The sequence below is a fragment of the Notolabrus celidotus genome, chromosome 18, assembly GCF_009762535.1.
Source record: "Notolabrus celidotus isolate fNotCel1 chromosome 18, fNotCel1.pri, whole genome shotgun sequence".
Lineage (NCBI taxonomy): Eukaryota > Metazoa > Chordata > Actinopteri > Labriformes > Labridae > Notolabrus > Notolabrus celidotus.
This window is the reverse complement of record NC_048289.1, coordinates 4,974,078-4,990,887: the sequence shown is the minus strand read 5'-3', so window position 1 is coordinate 4,990,887 and position 16,810 is coordinate 4,974,078. Positions and strand designations below refer to the sequence as shown.

The 16,810-nt window shown below is 38.9% G+C and overlaps 1 protein-coding gene across 2 annotated transcripts; it reads right to left on the bottom strand.

Moving 5' to 3' along the window:
- Positions 1–3,611: 3,611 nt before the first annotated feature.
- Positions 3,612–14,857, bottom strand: LOC117830257 (ubiquitin-conjugating enzyme E2 D2-like). 2 transcript variants are annotated; one of them, XM_034708295.1, is made up of 7 exons: positions 14,649–14,857; positions 12,019–12,082; positions 9,003–9,034; positions 8,687–8,764; positions 6,536–6,641; positions 5,692–5,785; positions 3,612–5,528 (listed from the first exon to the last, which is right to left on the bottom strand). In XM_034708295.1, exons 1-7 carry the CDS (start codon positions 14,844–14,846, stop codon positions 5,483–5,485), a joined length of 618 nt encoding a protein of 205 aa, XP_034564186.1. In that variant the 5' UTR covers positions 14,847–14,857; the 3' UTR covers positions 3,612–5,482. The 2 variants fall into 2 exon arrangements, with proteins under 2 accessions (XP_034564186.1, XP_034564187.1); XM_034708296.1 differs by lacking the exons at positions 12,019–12,082; positions 14,649–14,857 and adding an exon at positions 11,828–11,920 and having other exon boundaries at positions 5,434–5,528.
- Positions 14,858–16,810: the final 1,953 nt, after the last annotated feature.

Here is a 16,810-nt window from a genome sequence, read left to right as displayed (position 1 = left end):
GTTTCTCCTAAACAGTTTGAAGTACTAACATTGAAGCATCACAGAGATGTTATAACCCTGTGTGAAGAAAAGTCATACAACAACAACACATTGAATCCTCCCTTTATAAATACATTAAAGACTTAGAAGTAAGATTTAAATTACGGACAGGGAAGATTTGTTCCATCAAAGTGCAAAGGAAACCGTCTACCTGCCTCGAAAAAGTCAAATAGCCAATCATATCTAAGGAATGTTTGGGTGGCATCAAGAGTAGCCATCAGATTTCCAGAAAGGGGGACCCTCTGGACATGAATTTGACCCCAAGATTGAGCAAATCAGGGCTTCCCTGTCTACTCAAGTCTTCTGTTTCAAGATTTCCATTCAATAAAACATTACAGGAGTATGAACAATAAAATAAATGTTCTAACAGTGGTGACACAACTTATTATCATTTAACAAGAGGAGTTTTAAACTGAAAGCTCTTTTAAATAATTGTTGTAGTTTGCCCTTTCTTCAGATGTAGCTGCTGGGAAATGTGTAACCAGCAGAGGGCGTCAGTGTCATTTGTTTTCCTTTGCTTCACTTGTCTGCTGGCACACATGGACTGTGTGAGATATTAAATGTCCATGTAAAGTAAGAAGATAAAGCTGACTTGGTGTTTCATACCACTGTTCCTTCATAAGAGAAAAGGAAGAAATCAGGTCACATGTAAAGTTGGTGAGATGTTCAACTGATTCCTTTTCTTAATATGCAAGTCCACTATCTGAGAAATGGATTAAACCATTTAACACGTACCTGCTAAGCTCAGGTCCCATTTGAATCAAAGGGATAAACATGTACCCAAGGTTTGTTGTGTGAAATGAGTTTGTGGTAACTTAATTTGACATTAATTGATTTTAGGAACATGTCTCCCTTCAGCTTTTAAAGGAAAATACCAGTTTTACAAAACCACTACAAGACCTGCTCCTCCTACAAGTCAGGGCCTAACATTCTGTTCACATTTGACATTGCTGGCTTGACTTTGTTGGTGGTATACACTCACCGGCCTTTTGCCTTCAGAACTGCCTTAATTCTTTGTGGCATACTTTCAACAAGATGTTGGAAACATTCCTCAGAGATTTCGGTCCATACTGACATGATAGCATCACAAAGTTGCTGCAGATTTGTCGGCTGCACTTCCATGATGCTAATCTCCCGTTCCACCACATCTCAAAGGAGCTCTATTGGATTGAAATCTGGTGACTGTGGAGGCCATGGGAGTACAGTGAACTCGTTGTCATGTTCAAGAAACAAGTTTGAGATGATATGAGCTTTGTGATATAGTGCATTGTCCTGCCGGAAGCAGCCATCAGAAGATGGGGACACTGGTCATAAAGGGATGGACATAGTCAGGATAAAAAACCCAGGTAGGCTGCAGCGTTTAAATGATGCTCAATTTGTACTAAGGGGCCCAAAGTGTTCCAAGAAAATATCCCTAACACCATCACACCACCAGCAGCCTGAGCCGTTGATACAAGGCAGGATGGATCCATGCTTTCATGTTGTTTACACCAAATTCTGACTCCACCGTCTGAATGTCACAGCTGAAATTGAGACTCGTCAGACCAGGCAATGTTTTTGAATCCTCTTTTGTCCAGTTTTGGTGAGCCTGTGCGAATTGTAGCCTCAGTTTCCTCTTCTCAGCTGACAGGAGTGGCACCCGGTGTAGTCTTCTGCTGCTGCTGTAGCCCGTCTTTTTCAAGGTTGGACGTGTTGTGCATTCAGAGATGGTATTCTGCATTCCTTGGTTGTAACAAGTGGTTATTTGAGTTACTGTTCTCGACCCAGTCTGCCCATTCTCCTCTGACCTATCACTTCAACAAGGCGTTTTCGTCCACACAACTGCTGCTCACTGGATATTTTCTCTTTTTCTGATTATTCTCTGTAAACCCTAGGAATGGTTGTGCGTGAAAATCCCAGTTGATCAGCAGTTTCTGAAATACTCAGACCAGCCCATCTGGCACCAACAACCATGCCATGTTCAAAGTCACTTAAATCCCCTTTCTTCGCATCCTGATGCTCGGTTTGAACTTCAGGAAGTTGTCTTGACCAGGTCTACATGCATAAATGCATTGAGTTGCGGCCATGTGATTGGCTGGTTAGCTATTTGTGTTAACAAGCAATTGAACAGGTGTACCTAAAAAAGTGGCCGGTGAGTGTGTGTTCCCAAGCACAGTTTCAATCAATGCAGCTTCACACACGTTGCAATAGTCGGCTGAATAACCATACTCCAGTTTAGCTGATATGAAAAATAAAAATGAAACACAAAAGAAGCAACGAGCCCGACAGACCAGCATGAAAAGCAGATCCTCTTTACACAAGAAGCTAACCACGAAATGATCTGCCACTCTTTGTCTGTGCTATCCCAGAGCTTTTCTTTGAAGTCTAAAAGTTCTATAATCTAAATTATGACATAAAGCATGTTTTGCCTTTTCTATGGCTGCTACTCTTCTATGCATTTGCACTGTTAATACTTACCATGAGCAAATGCTAAAGAATTAGAGCATGCTCATACCAGACGTAATGACCTCTTAATGACCCACCGTCAACAAGACAAAGAAAGATATTTGACCTTCCTCCGAAACACCAACGTTGACTTCTGTGATACTAACAGTGGTGGACAGTAACAAAGTAAATGTACTTTACTACATTTTTTGAGTATCTGTACTTTACTTGAGTATTCTTTTTTGGGGGAAACTTATTACTTTTACTCCACCCCAAAGACAAATATACTTTTGACTCCACTACATTTCTATCAGTGCTCTAGTTACTCACTACTTTATATTTGAAGTCAGCTGATGAGTTTTCTTTTCTGAAATCAGATCCCAAAGACCGTAAACTGTTGGTGTACTTGTGTTTGGTTATTCTCAGTGGTCAAACTTCATCACAGCCTCCAAAACATCAGCATCTAACCTAAGAAAGCATGTGGAGGTCTGGAGCTAACACACTGCTTTGATTCCAGAGGAACATTGTAAACTTGTCTGTGCTTGTAGTAACTTAGTTTATATTTCATGGTAGACTTTCAAAAATGAAATCATGTTTTCTAGATAAACAGAATGGAGCAGAATGTACACCCATGCATTCTTGACTGACCTCATGCTTTGTGAAAATACGTTAGAGATATTTTAAAAAGTACTTTGAATACTTCAGTATTTTTAAAAGAAAGTACTCCAGGACTTTAACTCAAGTCAGAAACTGACTGAACAACTTTCACTTGTATTGGAGTAATGTTTGACCAGGAGGATCTGTACTCTGACTTAAGAAATGAAGATGTGTACTTTGTCCACCACTAGATACAAACTGGGCTGTACGCAAAGGTGGTACCATTCTTTAATTCAGTACAAAAGTTGCCATACCAGCCTCAAAGACGAGTCAGAGACAGTTTACACAGGAGCAAAGACTGGGAATCAAACCCTTTCTTCTTCGAGAGAGAGGTCAGAACAAGGATCATAATGACCCCTTTGGTCTAGCCCTTTGATACAGGTGTCACTGGGTCCAATCTAATCTTTGTGCCTGTGTAAAACCAAGTCATCCTCACAGGAGAGAGTACATTATTTAAAGACAGGTTAAAATGAAACAAAGTAAAACAATAATAAGAGTTCCAGAGGGTTTTAATACTATACAATTATTAATAATAATGATGATAATAAAACAATGATAATAATAAGAGATGAAGAACACAGTAATACATGACTTGTAATCGCTCCCATTTCCTCATTTCGACTTCTAAAGTACATCGTTTTACTCAACTTGCTACAAGATGCAAAAGAACTCAGACGACACCACCGTCGCCCACTACATCAAGGCCGGGCGACGTTTTCATGTTAGGTAATATGATGGAGCTTTTCTTTACTCTAAAGCGTGTGTCAGAATGACAAGCTTGCATGTCTGGCCCCATTTCCGTGATTCAGTGAGCTCAACCCCCCCCCTCCTCCCCTGGTGCGAGTTAAAAAAAACCAGAGCCATGTGTAAATCTGTACTCTGGGTTTAGGATTCAGTGCATACAGTTCATAATCTGTGCCTACAGGTTCATAATCCATGCCCGCTGATGTGCAGTCTGTGGGCACAGATTTGTAAACACAGTTTCTTTCGTCATAGAGCGACGTCATCAGCCGAGGAAGTCCAACTCATCTGGATTTGAGGTTGTGTTTTATGATTTCCAGCTGTCATTGTGTTAGGACAGTCCAGATAAAAGGGAGGTACTTGGCGATTACAGATCCTACCCAGAGATCGAAAACCATCGGGTACAGATTATAAACTGTGCCTGGATTAGTAAACCAAGAGTACGTATTTTCACATGGCTCTTTTCTTCCTCAGCTGACACTGAGAGGCTCTGGAGGTGTGTCTCACTGAACCTGGCATTTGGTCCGACATATACTACCAGTCAAAAGGTTGCACACACCTTCTCATTCAATGTTTTTTTTATCTATTTTAACTATTTTCAACATTGTAGATTAATACTGAAGACATCAAAACTATGACATAATATGGTTTTGCCATAATATGGATTACAACAGTAGTCAAATAGGGCTATCCATTGGGTCAAAACGCACATTTCCACATTAGATAGTGTTGTCCCCACCTACCCCCCAGACCCCCTACCTGACCCTGTGAAGCCACCATGGGTTTCTTGAAAGGAGCTATTTAAATCCCAGTTATTATTATTACTAACCCTACCACTTAACAACACAACTGATGGTCTCAAACACATTAAGAAGGCAAGTCATTCTACAAATGAACTCTATACATGGCTCATGTTAATTAGAAACCATTCCAGGAGACCACTTCATGAAGCAGACTGAGAGAATACCAAGAGTGTGCAAAGCTGTCATGAAGGAAAAAGGGGGCTACTTTACAGAATCTAAAATATAAAACAGATTCTGCTTTGTTTAACACTTTTTTCTTCATTCAATAATTCCATATATGTTCTTTCATAGTTTGATGTCTTTGGTATTAATCTACAGTGTTTACAATAATTAAAATAAATACAAACCCTTGAATGAGAAGGTGTTTCCAAACTTTTGACTGGTGGTGTATATGCTGTCATCACTCAGGTCGTTTATCAAAGAAAAGGCTTGTTTCTGACAAGCGGATGATGTGTTTTAACGCCTATAATACACTACTTTAACTTAAAAAAATTAACAACTCTAAGAAGCAATTTAAAAGGAATGTGTGTGTTTTAAATAAAAAAAAGTCCTCGGTGCAAAAACAACATGCCACAATTTAAATGTCGACAAATCAACTCAATGACTTTCGACAATCTTTGAAGAATCTCTGAACATGTATGTCATGAACTCAGAGTGACGATGATGAAAATGACAGTTTAGTTTCATGGAAGTTATCTAAGATTAATTTATGATTCCATACTTTCATTTACAGTGTGTCGTGACTTTAAAAAAGAAGGAAAAAGAAAAATCTCAGCATGTTTTTGTATTTTGTATTCATCTGTGATTATTTCTCTTCTTTACATGGCGTACTTGTTGGTCCATTCTTTTGCTATTCTGTTGTATCTGAGGACAGAGGAGAGGAGGTTAACTACAGCAGCACACAGACACAGTTCACACAATATACTTCAAATAAAAAGACTCACTGGGGCAGAAACTAAATACGGACAGTAAATGAGACATCTGTGTTTATGAATGAAGCACAGAGTGAGCCTGTGAGGACACTAACCTGAGTTTGTCGTTCTTGTAGATTTGTGCTATGTCTGGGACTAAGGGGTCGTCTGGGTTAGGATCACAAAGCAGTGAACATATAGACAATAGAACTGAAAAAAAAACAGGAGATAAAAAGATCACATTAGCTTCCATATCAATAAAATGTGTTTAAAATGAGTCTGCACCTAAGTAATGATTTCAAACACAGGACGGATTCAGAGGCCTGAAGAACCCAGACTGTTCTTTAGTTACACTAACATATTTCCCGGCTTTCTTACTGATCTACAGTCTGTGTAAGATGCTTGATTCTGATTGGTCAAAACCCCTTGACAACAGTTATTAACTTTCACTAACATGAACAACACCAGAGACAAACTGATCACACGTCATGTCAAATCAATCCACTGAAAAGAGTTACTGCACATTTAGCTTCTGCTTGTTGACACCGTAGACTGTAAGGTGAGGGGAAACCGTTAGCTTCTGTTAGCATCAAAACAATGTGACTAGTTTCAGTTAGCATGCTAAATCAGCAGGCTACAGACATTTTCATATTGGATCCTGTCCATCAATATGATGAAGGAGCAGAGCAGGTGAGAGAAACTTTAGGTTAGAGATCTCTACAAAGAAAGTTAAACCATGAGCGGTGGTGATGATAGCAGCAGGGTTCAAAGTTGTGTGTGTGAACCACAGAGCTCAGAGAAGAAGGAGAGCTGAATGAGGACAGTTTAATGTTCAATCCACCACAACAGGCAGAGAAGAATCCATCACCATGGAACGATCACTGACGAGGAATCTCTGGGACTATTTTCAAAAACTGTAAACATAAATCATTTAAATCAATAAAATGTCACTGAACTCACCTTTAGACACCGTTAGTGCTGGAGACCACTGTGATCGGAGGATATCCAAACAGATGCTCCCATTGCTGTTTATGTTTGGGTGATAAATCTTTGTTGTAAATGCTACCTGTAATAAAAATTAAACATTGTCAGGTTCAAATGGAAAAGTACAGCGTGTCATGTGTTCTACTTTTCTCGGCCGGTCGTCTTTCGTGGAGCAGTTTAAAGTACATGAGAAGCTGAAAAATGTGACTACAATCCAGGACTACAACAAACATGTAATGTTACTATTTGAGAAAAACACACTGTACTTGAGCTTTGATAAGAAGGATGAGCACTCAGTGAAGAAACCTTTCCCATTACACCCTCTATTGATACGTTTCATAGCCTACCACAGGCGGTTTTCGACTGGAGGAACTTTTCTCCGGAACTATGTGCGTTTCAACCGGTGGACCCAGGGTCTAAATTTAGTTCAGGGGTAGATTATCTCCCCCCTACAAAGCCCCTGCTTGGGGGGTAGTACTTTTCAAAGGTCCCAGGACTTTCGGGGGGCAGGGCCTGCAATGCTGAACGTGTCTGATTGGTAGATTAACCGCAGTGTTTTTATTCCGCCCATCGTCCACAATAACATCACACACATCTGTGATTCACTTGATTTCTCTTTCTTTCATTAGTTTTTATTTGTTCTATCTTTTTGTATGTGTGTGTACTTTTCAAAAGAAGAAGCTGTGATTCTCTTGATTTAGCAGCTTGTAACAGTAGTCTTCTCTCAGCCCACCATGAATGCGTCTCTCCCGGTGTTATGGTTTTAAAAGTGACCCTGTAAACTGGAGACCTTCAGCTGAACGTGTCAGTGTTTGTGGAGTTTACACAGCTGTTGAAACACAGAGGGAGTTCCTGGGATGCAAACTAGTTTAGTTTTTATTAAGATTTCAAAATGTCCTCATCAGATATTTAATGATCGTCTAAAGACATTTATGAGGGATGCATCCGGCTGAAAGTCTCCAGTTAACAGGGTCGTAGTTTAAACCAAAACACCGGTCGATCTCTGCCACGGCTTTTTGAGTTCAAAAGGATTTTAAAGCTGTGTTGAAACGTCTTTGCTACTCGCGCTTATCTCCTCTCACGTGTTGATTCAGTGAATCCATCTGTGTTGAAATATAGCACCATCTAAAACAGCGCCAGCTGAGTCTCTTCATGCTAACAGGCTAACTGTTGTGTTGCTCATAATGATACCTGCCTGTCCATCTGCTTCTATGGTGTCATCTGTGATGAATGGCATCTGTCTTTATTTTACTGCCCTCTACTGGTCTGGTGGTGTAGTGCATTTACTTTTTTTTCTCCATACGTCACTAGCCGGATTTGCACAATCTACCCGGGACTTCAGCCCGCAGTCGAAATGCAGACAACAATGGGAGCTAAAAGACCCTGGAACTCTTGGTCGAAATGCGCCTATTATGGATCCTAATGTCTTCCGAAGCCTGAGACACAGGGGACACATGGGCAGGGAGCGCCAGCACATCACTGTAGTGCCTCCCTTCACTGATGTTTCATTACAATAGGCCCACAGTTATTTGCAGAGAGTTGCTGAATATTGTGGACTCTGGTTGGCTAGAAGGTGCAGAATCATTCAGTAGCTTATACTTGAACTAAAGAACTGTTTAAGGTGTTTTTTTGTTGTTTTTACAGCTGCTTCTGCAGGAAAAAAATCTGCAATGTTCTTTTCAAACTATGCTAAGAATGAACCAGGGACACAACAACAGAGATATTAATAACAAGTTCTATCTTCATGATTTGACAGACACTATTTTTGTATATTTTACCAGGAACAAAAACCTCTCAGCATTCAAAACCTCTGGGCTGAATTCTGAGACTATTCTATGAAGGTAACAACTAAGAAGCTAGATCAAATCACTGGTGCAAGATCTCCTACATGTAGCCAGGAAATAAACAGTTTGTTTATTTGTAGCAATGCTCCCCAGTATGAGTTCATACGCTCCTGTTCAGTAAATGTAATAGATTCTGAGAGAAGGAAAAAGCTCTGTTGCTTTCTCTCAGCTCTTCTTTTCTTTTAGATAATTTATGAAGAGGATGGACCGGATGGTTTTGTGACTGCTTGATAAATCACCCTGATAATAAGATGAAACTTTGAGACACTACAGCAGATCTTACCTTTGGCGGCTTGAACGGGTAGTCAGTGGGGAAGTGGATTGTGAGAAAGAAAACTCCTCCCTGGTAAGGACTGTCGCCCTGAGAGGAAGACATCATAGACAGTGATCTTTTAGTGAGGACAACATATTTCAAAAGGAGGAAAACCATGACTGTAACAATTCAAAGTTAACTACATGTCCATGTCTGTGTTACACATCGCGTTGATCTTAAGTAATACAAGGGGAAACACTTGAAACATGATGTTCTTCTAATGCAGCACAGACAGAGGAGTCAATATGAGAGGACTGAAAGCTTTAAGTGAAGCTGTGATACTCACCGGACCCATTATGGTCGCCTGCCAGTGAAACACTAGAGAGAGAGACACAAGAGAATGTGAGATGTTCACGTCACAGACTTCAACACATTGTTTACCAGACAGCAGTTTCAACACATTCTACGTCTTTGAAGGACTTTTTCTATTCTTATCCATCTCTTATTGTGCTTTTGTAATTATTCAATCTGTGTACTGTTTGTCTTTAATTTAAAGAAGATCTCTGTCCGGCTTTCTTTATGTTAATCAATCAATCAATAAATCAAGCTTTATTATTAAGCACCTTTCATACAAATCAAATGCAACCCAAAGTGTTTTACAGCAACTGAAAACAAGAAAGAAGAAATAAAATAATGGCAAGATATATTAAAAATAGAGACTAATGCACACCAACAACAATAAAACATATATAAATAAAATAAGTTAAAGCGTCACATTAACATTAAGAATATAGATAGTTAAAATAAATACATTTAAAAAAAGGTAAGGATAAGAGTTGAAGATAAAATTAAGGCTAAAAATATCAATACAACTGAGCAGATAAATAATAAAAAGCAAATATTTCCAATTAATAAAAATAATAAAACAACATTTAAATCAATATAAAACATTAAAGTAATAAAGTTAAAACCTACATAAAAGCCAGACTGAATAAATATGTTTTTAGTTTACATTTAAAAGTCTGAATATCTCCAGGATAGGGATGTCAACAATTAATCGATTGATTCATTAATTCAGGGTTCGTACACTTTTCATGGTCGATTTCAAGGACTTTTGAGGTCAATTTTCAAACTATTCAAGTACTGTAAGCAGTTGTAAATTGCATAATGTGATAGACTTTCATGCACACACTCGTGGGGTGTTTGTAGCTCGGGGCCGGTCACTGCAAGACCGCGGTCGGTCTGTGACGGGTCTCGATGAGAAACATTGTGTCGTGCACAAGACTGTATTTTTAGACGAGACTTGTCGCCAACAAGTTTGTATTTATCATTTTCCAGCCAACGTTCATTCAACCGACAGCCTCCCAGCATGCTGGTCTCTACACACTGTCCTCGTGCGACGTCATGTCACATGACAACAGGCCAGCATGTCACACACGCGAGCCCATCAGGGAGACTATTTTATTTCTCTCCATTTAATTGATCTGTTGAGTCAGATTGCTGTTAATTGTGGAATATATATGATTACAATTTTAAGCATTTACAAGCATATTTTTCAAACCTTGAAAACACAACATTAAAATGCAAGTCTTTTCAAGGATTTCAAGAACCCTTAATTGATTGTTAAGAACTTACTTGAACACATTTTTTTGATTTGATTTTCTATCACGTTGAACAAACATCATGTGGTCTCATACTTCGTTCAGCTATCAGGGAGGTGTTTTAAGTTTAAGGCATGTTTCATGTGAATCAGCTGACTGAAGGTGTTGCTCACAGCGGAGACGCTCAGCTGGGGGCTGCAGCTGAGTGACAGGTCTCCACGAGCGCTTTTTTGTCCGCCGCTGGACTGATTGTGACCCGGTTGTGCTCCCAGCTGACACCTGACCACGTTCACATGCTTAATTTTCTCAATAAGAAGGAGTAGACAGAAAACTGGACACTGTGAGTTTGAAATATGTTTCTGTTCAGTTCTCTTGTTGAAGTCTGAGCCTTCACTTTATGACTGTATGTCTGCAGAGATTATAAGCCTGCTCCACATGTTGATATTTAGCCTGTTTAACATTTTGAACACCTCAATACGATCCATAGATATTCAATACTGTCAGTTATACACATTGTGTCGTGAAGGAAATTTTGATTCAGGGGAAAAAACCCATTTGGCATTGTATTTGACATGGAAAACATATAAGTTTTTAATTTTTTATGATTAATCGATAATTGATTGTTAACATTTCCAAAGATCGATCATGGAAAATACTTAAATTTACATCCCTACTCCTGGAGATATAAGAAGAAGTGAGGCTAGACTCTCTGCTGGTCTCATTCCTGGACTGTTTCAAAACTAACCTACACAGTACCCGAAGTATGAGTCGCCAACAGACTGAAGGAGAAGAATTTGACAATGCGATGAGTGACAGCTACATTTTAAGACTTCAGAGTATTTTCAGAGAGCACTTGAGGTTGTAAAGAATGTTCTGTTTCAAACAAACAGTTCAGATGAATGTGGTTTCTGTGAGACACAGACAGTTCTTCTCTCTCTGTTGTTCAGTGTTGGTGCATTTAGCTGGGTGAGTCAGTCTCAATGAGCAGTGATGTGTGTCCAACTTTGTGCTGACATTGTTAAAACGGAGGGAGGCATGTAATCTCTGAGAAAGGACTTTTAAATACGGAAGTTAAGATGGTATCACCTCGATGATTTCATAATCAGAACAAGACACAAACAGTACGAAAACACAACCTTTAAAACAAACTGAGACTTTGCTGAAGTGAAACACTTGAAGACACTGACCATCCTTCAGTGTTTCATGTTTCTCTTTACTCAAGTGTTCATTTGCCCTCTTAATTAATACTTAATATTTGGTCTACACTGTGTCCAACCATCTGAAGACTTTGTTACCGTCTGTGTTTCAGAGTGTTTCAGTGTCCTGTATTTCAGCCGTTGAGAAACTGAAGCGGTCTACTTTGAGGAAAACATGTTTCGTCATGTTTGTCTAACACCATAAATTGCTCCACAGGCAGAGGGACGCTGACACAAGACAACCTTCAGGTGTGGATTTGTGACATGATGTGTGTGTGGGTGTGGGTGTGGGTGCGTGCGTGCTAAGTGCGTGCGTGCGTGTGTGTGCATGTGTGCGTACTTGCGTGCGTGCGTGTGCGTGTATGTGTACTCACTGTCATCCCCCACTGGCCCAGCAGAACACTGAGCTGGAGGGTCTTTCTGCAGATCCTGAATAAATTGCTCCACAGGCAGAGGGACGCTGACACAAGACAACCTTCAGGTGTGGATTTGTGACATGATGTGTGTGTGTGTGTGTGTGTGTGTGTGTGTGTGTGTGTGTGTGTGTGTGTGTGTGTGTACTCACTGTCATCCCCCACTGGCCCAGCAGAGCACTGAGCTGGAGGGTCTTTCTGCAGATCCTGAAGTTCCTGTTTTACACAGAAGAAAGACTGTCGTTAGTTATTCCGTCAGAAAAGGAACAAATCAACACGGGGAAACAAACTGAGTTACAATGACCCTCCCTTTGTTTGCTGAGTCATAGTAACTAATGTTATGAATGTCTGCACTGCTTTGTCTCTCAAACTGTATGTCTCAGTGGATGACTTAAAAAAAAAAGACACTCTGCTTTAGGTTTATTTTATCAAATGAGAGGACATTGTCTCCACTTCCTTCTCTCGTCTTACCCATAGACTGTATAAATAATAGAGACGTAGTCTCCGTGACATCACCCATCTGTTTCTGAAGCGCTGTTTTGAAGCCAATCGTTGGCTGGAGCCATATTGGAAATGTTGAACTCAACCTAACTTCTGTTGAGCTAGTGTGAGGTAAAGAGGCGGGGTTTGAGCCTCCTGGCCAACAGCTACAGTGTTCCCGCCTGTCAGTCAAGTCAGTCATGTCCTTAAATGGGCAAAACTTTGAAGTTTAATAGCTTCTGAACTGTCATGTTGTAAAATAATTCACCCCCGTACAGTGTGTGCTGATAGAGAAATGAGCTATCCAGATTACACTCATTTTATGAAACTTTCATTTTCTTTCAAAAGTGTTTGGGGTTGAAGATAAACCTGATCCTATATTGATTGTCTTTGGAGTGTCAGAAGGGCTCAGGAACCTCCAAGTCGCTCAACAACCTCTTTTATCTTATGGGCTGCTCATTGCTAAGAAAGTGATCCTTCAGTAGAAGCACCTACTCTCAAACTTTGGTTAGCTAAGATGACATAACACTTTGCTTAGAGAGAAGTAGATTTATTCTTAAAAACAGAGTTGAGAAATACATGGTCAGGTAGCACTCCTTGGGAGGGTTGAGGAGGGGGTCGCTTCTTGTTCTGCTGTTAACTTTGTACTCTGATGAAGACAGTTTCTCCTGATGATAAGGAATAAATAATCCGACTCATTGAAACTGTAGACTGAGATCAGGCCTTTCAAATGAACTGTTGTGAAAAGCTGGATGTTCATGTGGATGCTTGTTTTCCTGAATAAACATTTTGAAACACAAATATCTTGAATCAACATTTATATTAGGACCTGTCAGGTAAAGGTAGCTTATATTAGCTTATATCATTCAATATTCTGTCTAGAAGTGAGGCTAATTACACATTTAGTTCAGTCTGGCTTTTATGTAGGGTTTAACAATTTTATTACTTACATTTTATTATTATATTGATTTTAATGTTGTTTTATTATCATATTAATTGTATTTTACCTGTATTTATTAATTATTTTTTTTATTTATCTACTCAGTTTTATTGATATTTTTAGTCTTAATTTTATTTTCAACCCTTCTTAATTTATTTATTTCAACTATCTATATTCTTAATATTAATTTGATGTTTTTACTTGTTGTTCGTGTACATTAGTCTCTATTTTTAAATCCTTTTTTATACCTTGCTATTATTTTATTCCTGTTTCTTTCTTGTTTACAATCGCTGTAAAGCACTTTGGTTTGCATTTGATTTGTATAAAAGGTGCTATATAAATAAAGCTTGATTGATAATTCACTTGGTAAGATTTGAGTTCTTTGCCTATTAGACATCATTCAGTCAGCTGGCTGTCATGCAGTTTATGAAAGTGTGTTCTATATTTTCTAAACAGTAATTGATGTGATGTAAAATGTAGAAACGTATAATTATTTTGTACAGGAAGTACTTCAAGAAAAGGAAAAGTACAATAACACAAAAAGCTCCTCAGTTACACTGACATGAATTAATGTAATATATATTAGTGTACATCTCTGCTTTGCTTGATGTATTGATTGTAAATAACTTGTCTAATGCAGCCTGCACTCTCCCCCCTCCCTCCCCCTGCTCTCCCCTCTACCCCTTTCACTTCCTGGTTGTAAAGGAGTGGCTTCAGTGTAAAGAGCTTTCTAGATCTTCACTTGGAGCTGCACCCATCATAAAGTATTCAGAGTACAGACTTACTCCATCACTTAAAGCTGTATGATATTAAACATCCGACCTGCCACACAATCTGGCCTTCAGAGAGGTTTGTAGTTCTCAACAAACACCTGACCCTTACCTGAGGAGCATCCATGTCTCACACCTGATACCACTGACAGGGCTAACATGCTATGATGTTTTGAAGGCATAACTTCGTAAAAAGACACATAAATAAAGGTTAACTATCCTGATTGTAACAGTATTTATCTCCTGAGTACACTACAACACCTTTAACACAGCTGCCTGGTTAAATGGAGACATAAAGGACAGAGATCTGGAGTGTTAAAATGTGACAGATAGGAGTAGTTACGATGCTAGCTCGGGTATTTTTGTTAGCACGCTAACTCGAAACTTTGAAGTTGTTTTTCACTGCTTTGTCCTTTACAGAACGTGTCAACAAATAAGATGCTCCCAGAAATATTAAAAAGTTGTCCCTTAGTTGTTATATAACAGGAGTGTCGTTGAATTCAATTCTGTGTTTCATTAGGGTTTCAGTTAGCCTCTGCTGGGCCAGTTAGCTCCGGTTAGCTGGTAACCGTCTCTACCCGGTGAAACTTACCTTGTTTATTCTCTTCAGAGCCATTTTCACCGACGTGTTCCAAGTTACAATACCTCGATGCACTGTTTTCTGAAGTTTCGGTATTATTGCAGGCGAAGTCAATGACTGTAGTGTATTCCCTGAGTACTTCGACAGCCGGAGATGTGTTTGTGTTTTTATAAAAACCCCTTTTGTTTCCGCTTTCTTGTTTACGGTCATTCTTCCGAAGTGCATCATGGGAAATGTAGTTTTCAAGTGTCCTGGAACCCTATACTGTAAATGGTTGTGGCGAACATAGACTATATATTGATTTACATATGTATATTTAAATATTTAGAGTCCGTGGGAACGAATAATACACCTTTTCTTCATTTTTTTTGTGATCAATTTTTAAAATTGTTTTATTCAACATATCAGAATCAGAAATACTTTATTTATCCCGGAGAGGGAAATTCGTGCATTACAGAGCTCTTTTAAACAGTATGTAAGAAAGTTAGATATTAACAGAAGAAGGATACAAATAAAATCTAATAAAATAAAGATCGAATAAAAATAGAATACAATAAAATAAAATAAAGATCAAATAAAATAGAATGAAATAAAACAATAATAAAGTATATACAGAGGCACAGAATAGTTAGAGTTAGCTATGTACAGAAGCGTGTACAGGATATTGTTCAGTGAATATACATATACATTTATGAAATTCAACAATCAATCAATCTTTATTTGTATAGCGCCAAATCACAACAAACGTTATCTCAAGACGCTTTAACAACATAGCAGGTCTAGAACAGGGGTTTCCAAACTGTGGTTGGGACCCCCATGGGGATCTCAAGACACAAATGAGACGTCTTCCAGAATATTTTTTTTTTTTTAAGTTATCTAAAAAATAATACATTTTATTCATTAAAGTAAATAATATTGACAAAAGAAGTAGCTAACCTTGAAATAAAACCTTGAAAATAGAAAATGTAACGAGTTTTCTGCCTTTCTTTATGCCTGATGACTCCTATGTTTAGGGTTAGTTAACAGGTAATTATCAAAAGCATCAGTAGCAGTAGGTTAATTCATAACGGCACAGTAAACACAGACACATGCTAATATAGGTAGGTTAATTTTCTGCAGACCAGCTAAATGAAGCCACATTTAATCACTTTGAGGGACAGTGGGGGTCGAGAGTCTTTAGGGGGTCGAGGCCCGCAAAGTTTGGGAACCCCAGGTCTAGACCATACTCTATGTTAAATTATGAACAGAGACCCAACACCAAGACAGGGTAAGACTCAGTCTTACCCCACCTTAATCCACTATGAGCATTGCACCTCGCAGTATTTAGCTAGTTACAGCGGGGAGGAAAAACTTCCTTTTTACAGGCAGGAACCTAGAACAGAACCAGACTCATGTTAGACAGCCATCATCCTCGACCGAGTTTGGGTTAGAAAGAGGGATAGAAGAGAATAAGAGAGAGAGAGAGAGAGAGAGAGAGAGAGAGAGAGAGAGAGAGAGAGAGAGAGAGAGAGAGAGAGAGAGAGAGAGATGATAGTGATGAGACGAGTAGTAGTATATAAAATGCTGCTCAAATATTTTACAGTTTAAAATAATGTTAACCCTTAAAAGGTAAAGTAATGGGGAACTACATACATATTCAGTAAATCTGTATTTGATTGTTCAGTGTTTATTGTTACATTTGATGTTTTGTGAAAAGAGAAGGTGATTACCATCGGGTTAGCCGTCTGGTTTAGTTGTAGATTATGTAGTGATTAAGGGGAGGGGCCGGTACTATACGTTTTTCGTCTTCCTGCTCCTGTTTGCTCAAGGACACTGTATACATATTTTGTGAAGATGTGTATCAATATGTTGTGTTGTCAAACACTGAAGTGAGCAAATACAATTCTTGTGAATGACTGATTGAAGTTTATTTGCATTTTCACTTTCCATGACTTCATTTACCTTCATGCAAAACAGAAACTCCCTAAATACACAGACCTCGGGTTTCACTTTCATGTACCTATTTTCTCAGAATCAAATCAACGTTCCCCAGAGAGTAATGCACTGTGCTGTTCATGATCAGTCTACAAGTTATATCCACTGAGTGAGTTTTTCTAGATGAAAACCTCTGGAGAGAGAAATCTTGAGAGTACATACACTGTAAAGTAAAATACTTCAGTATCTTTACGAAACAA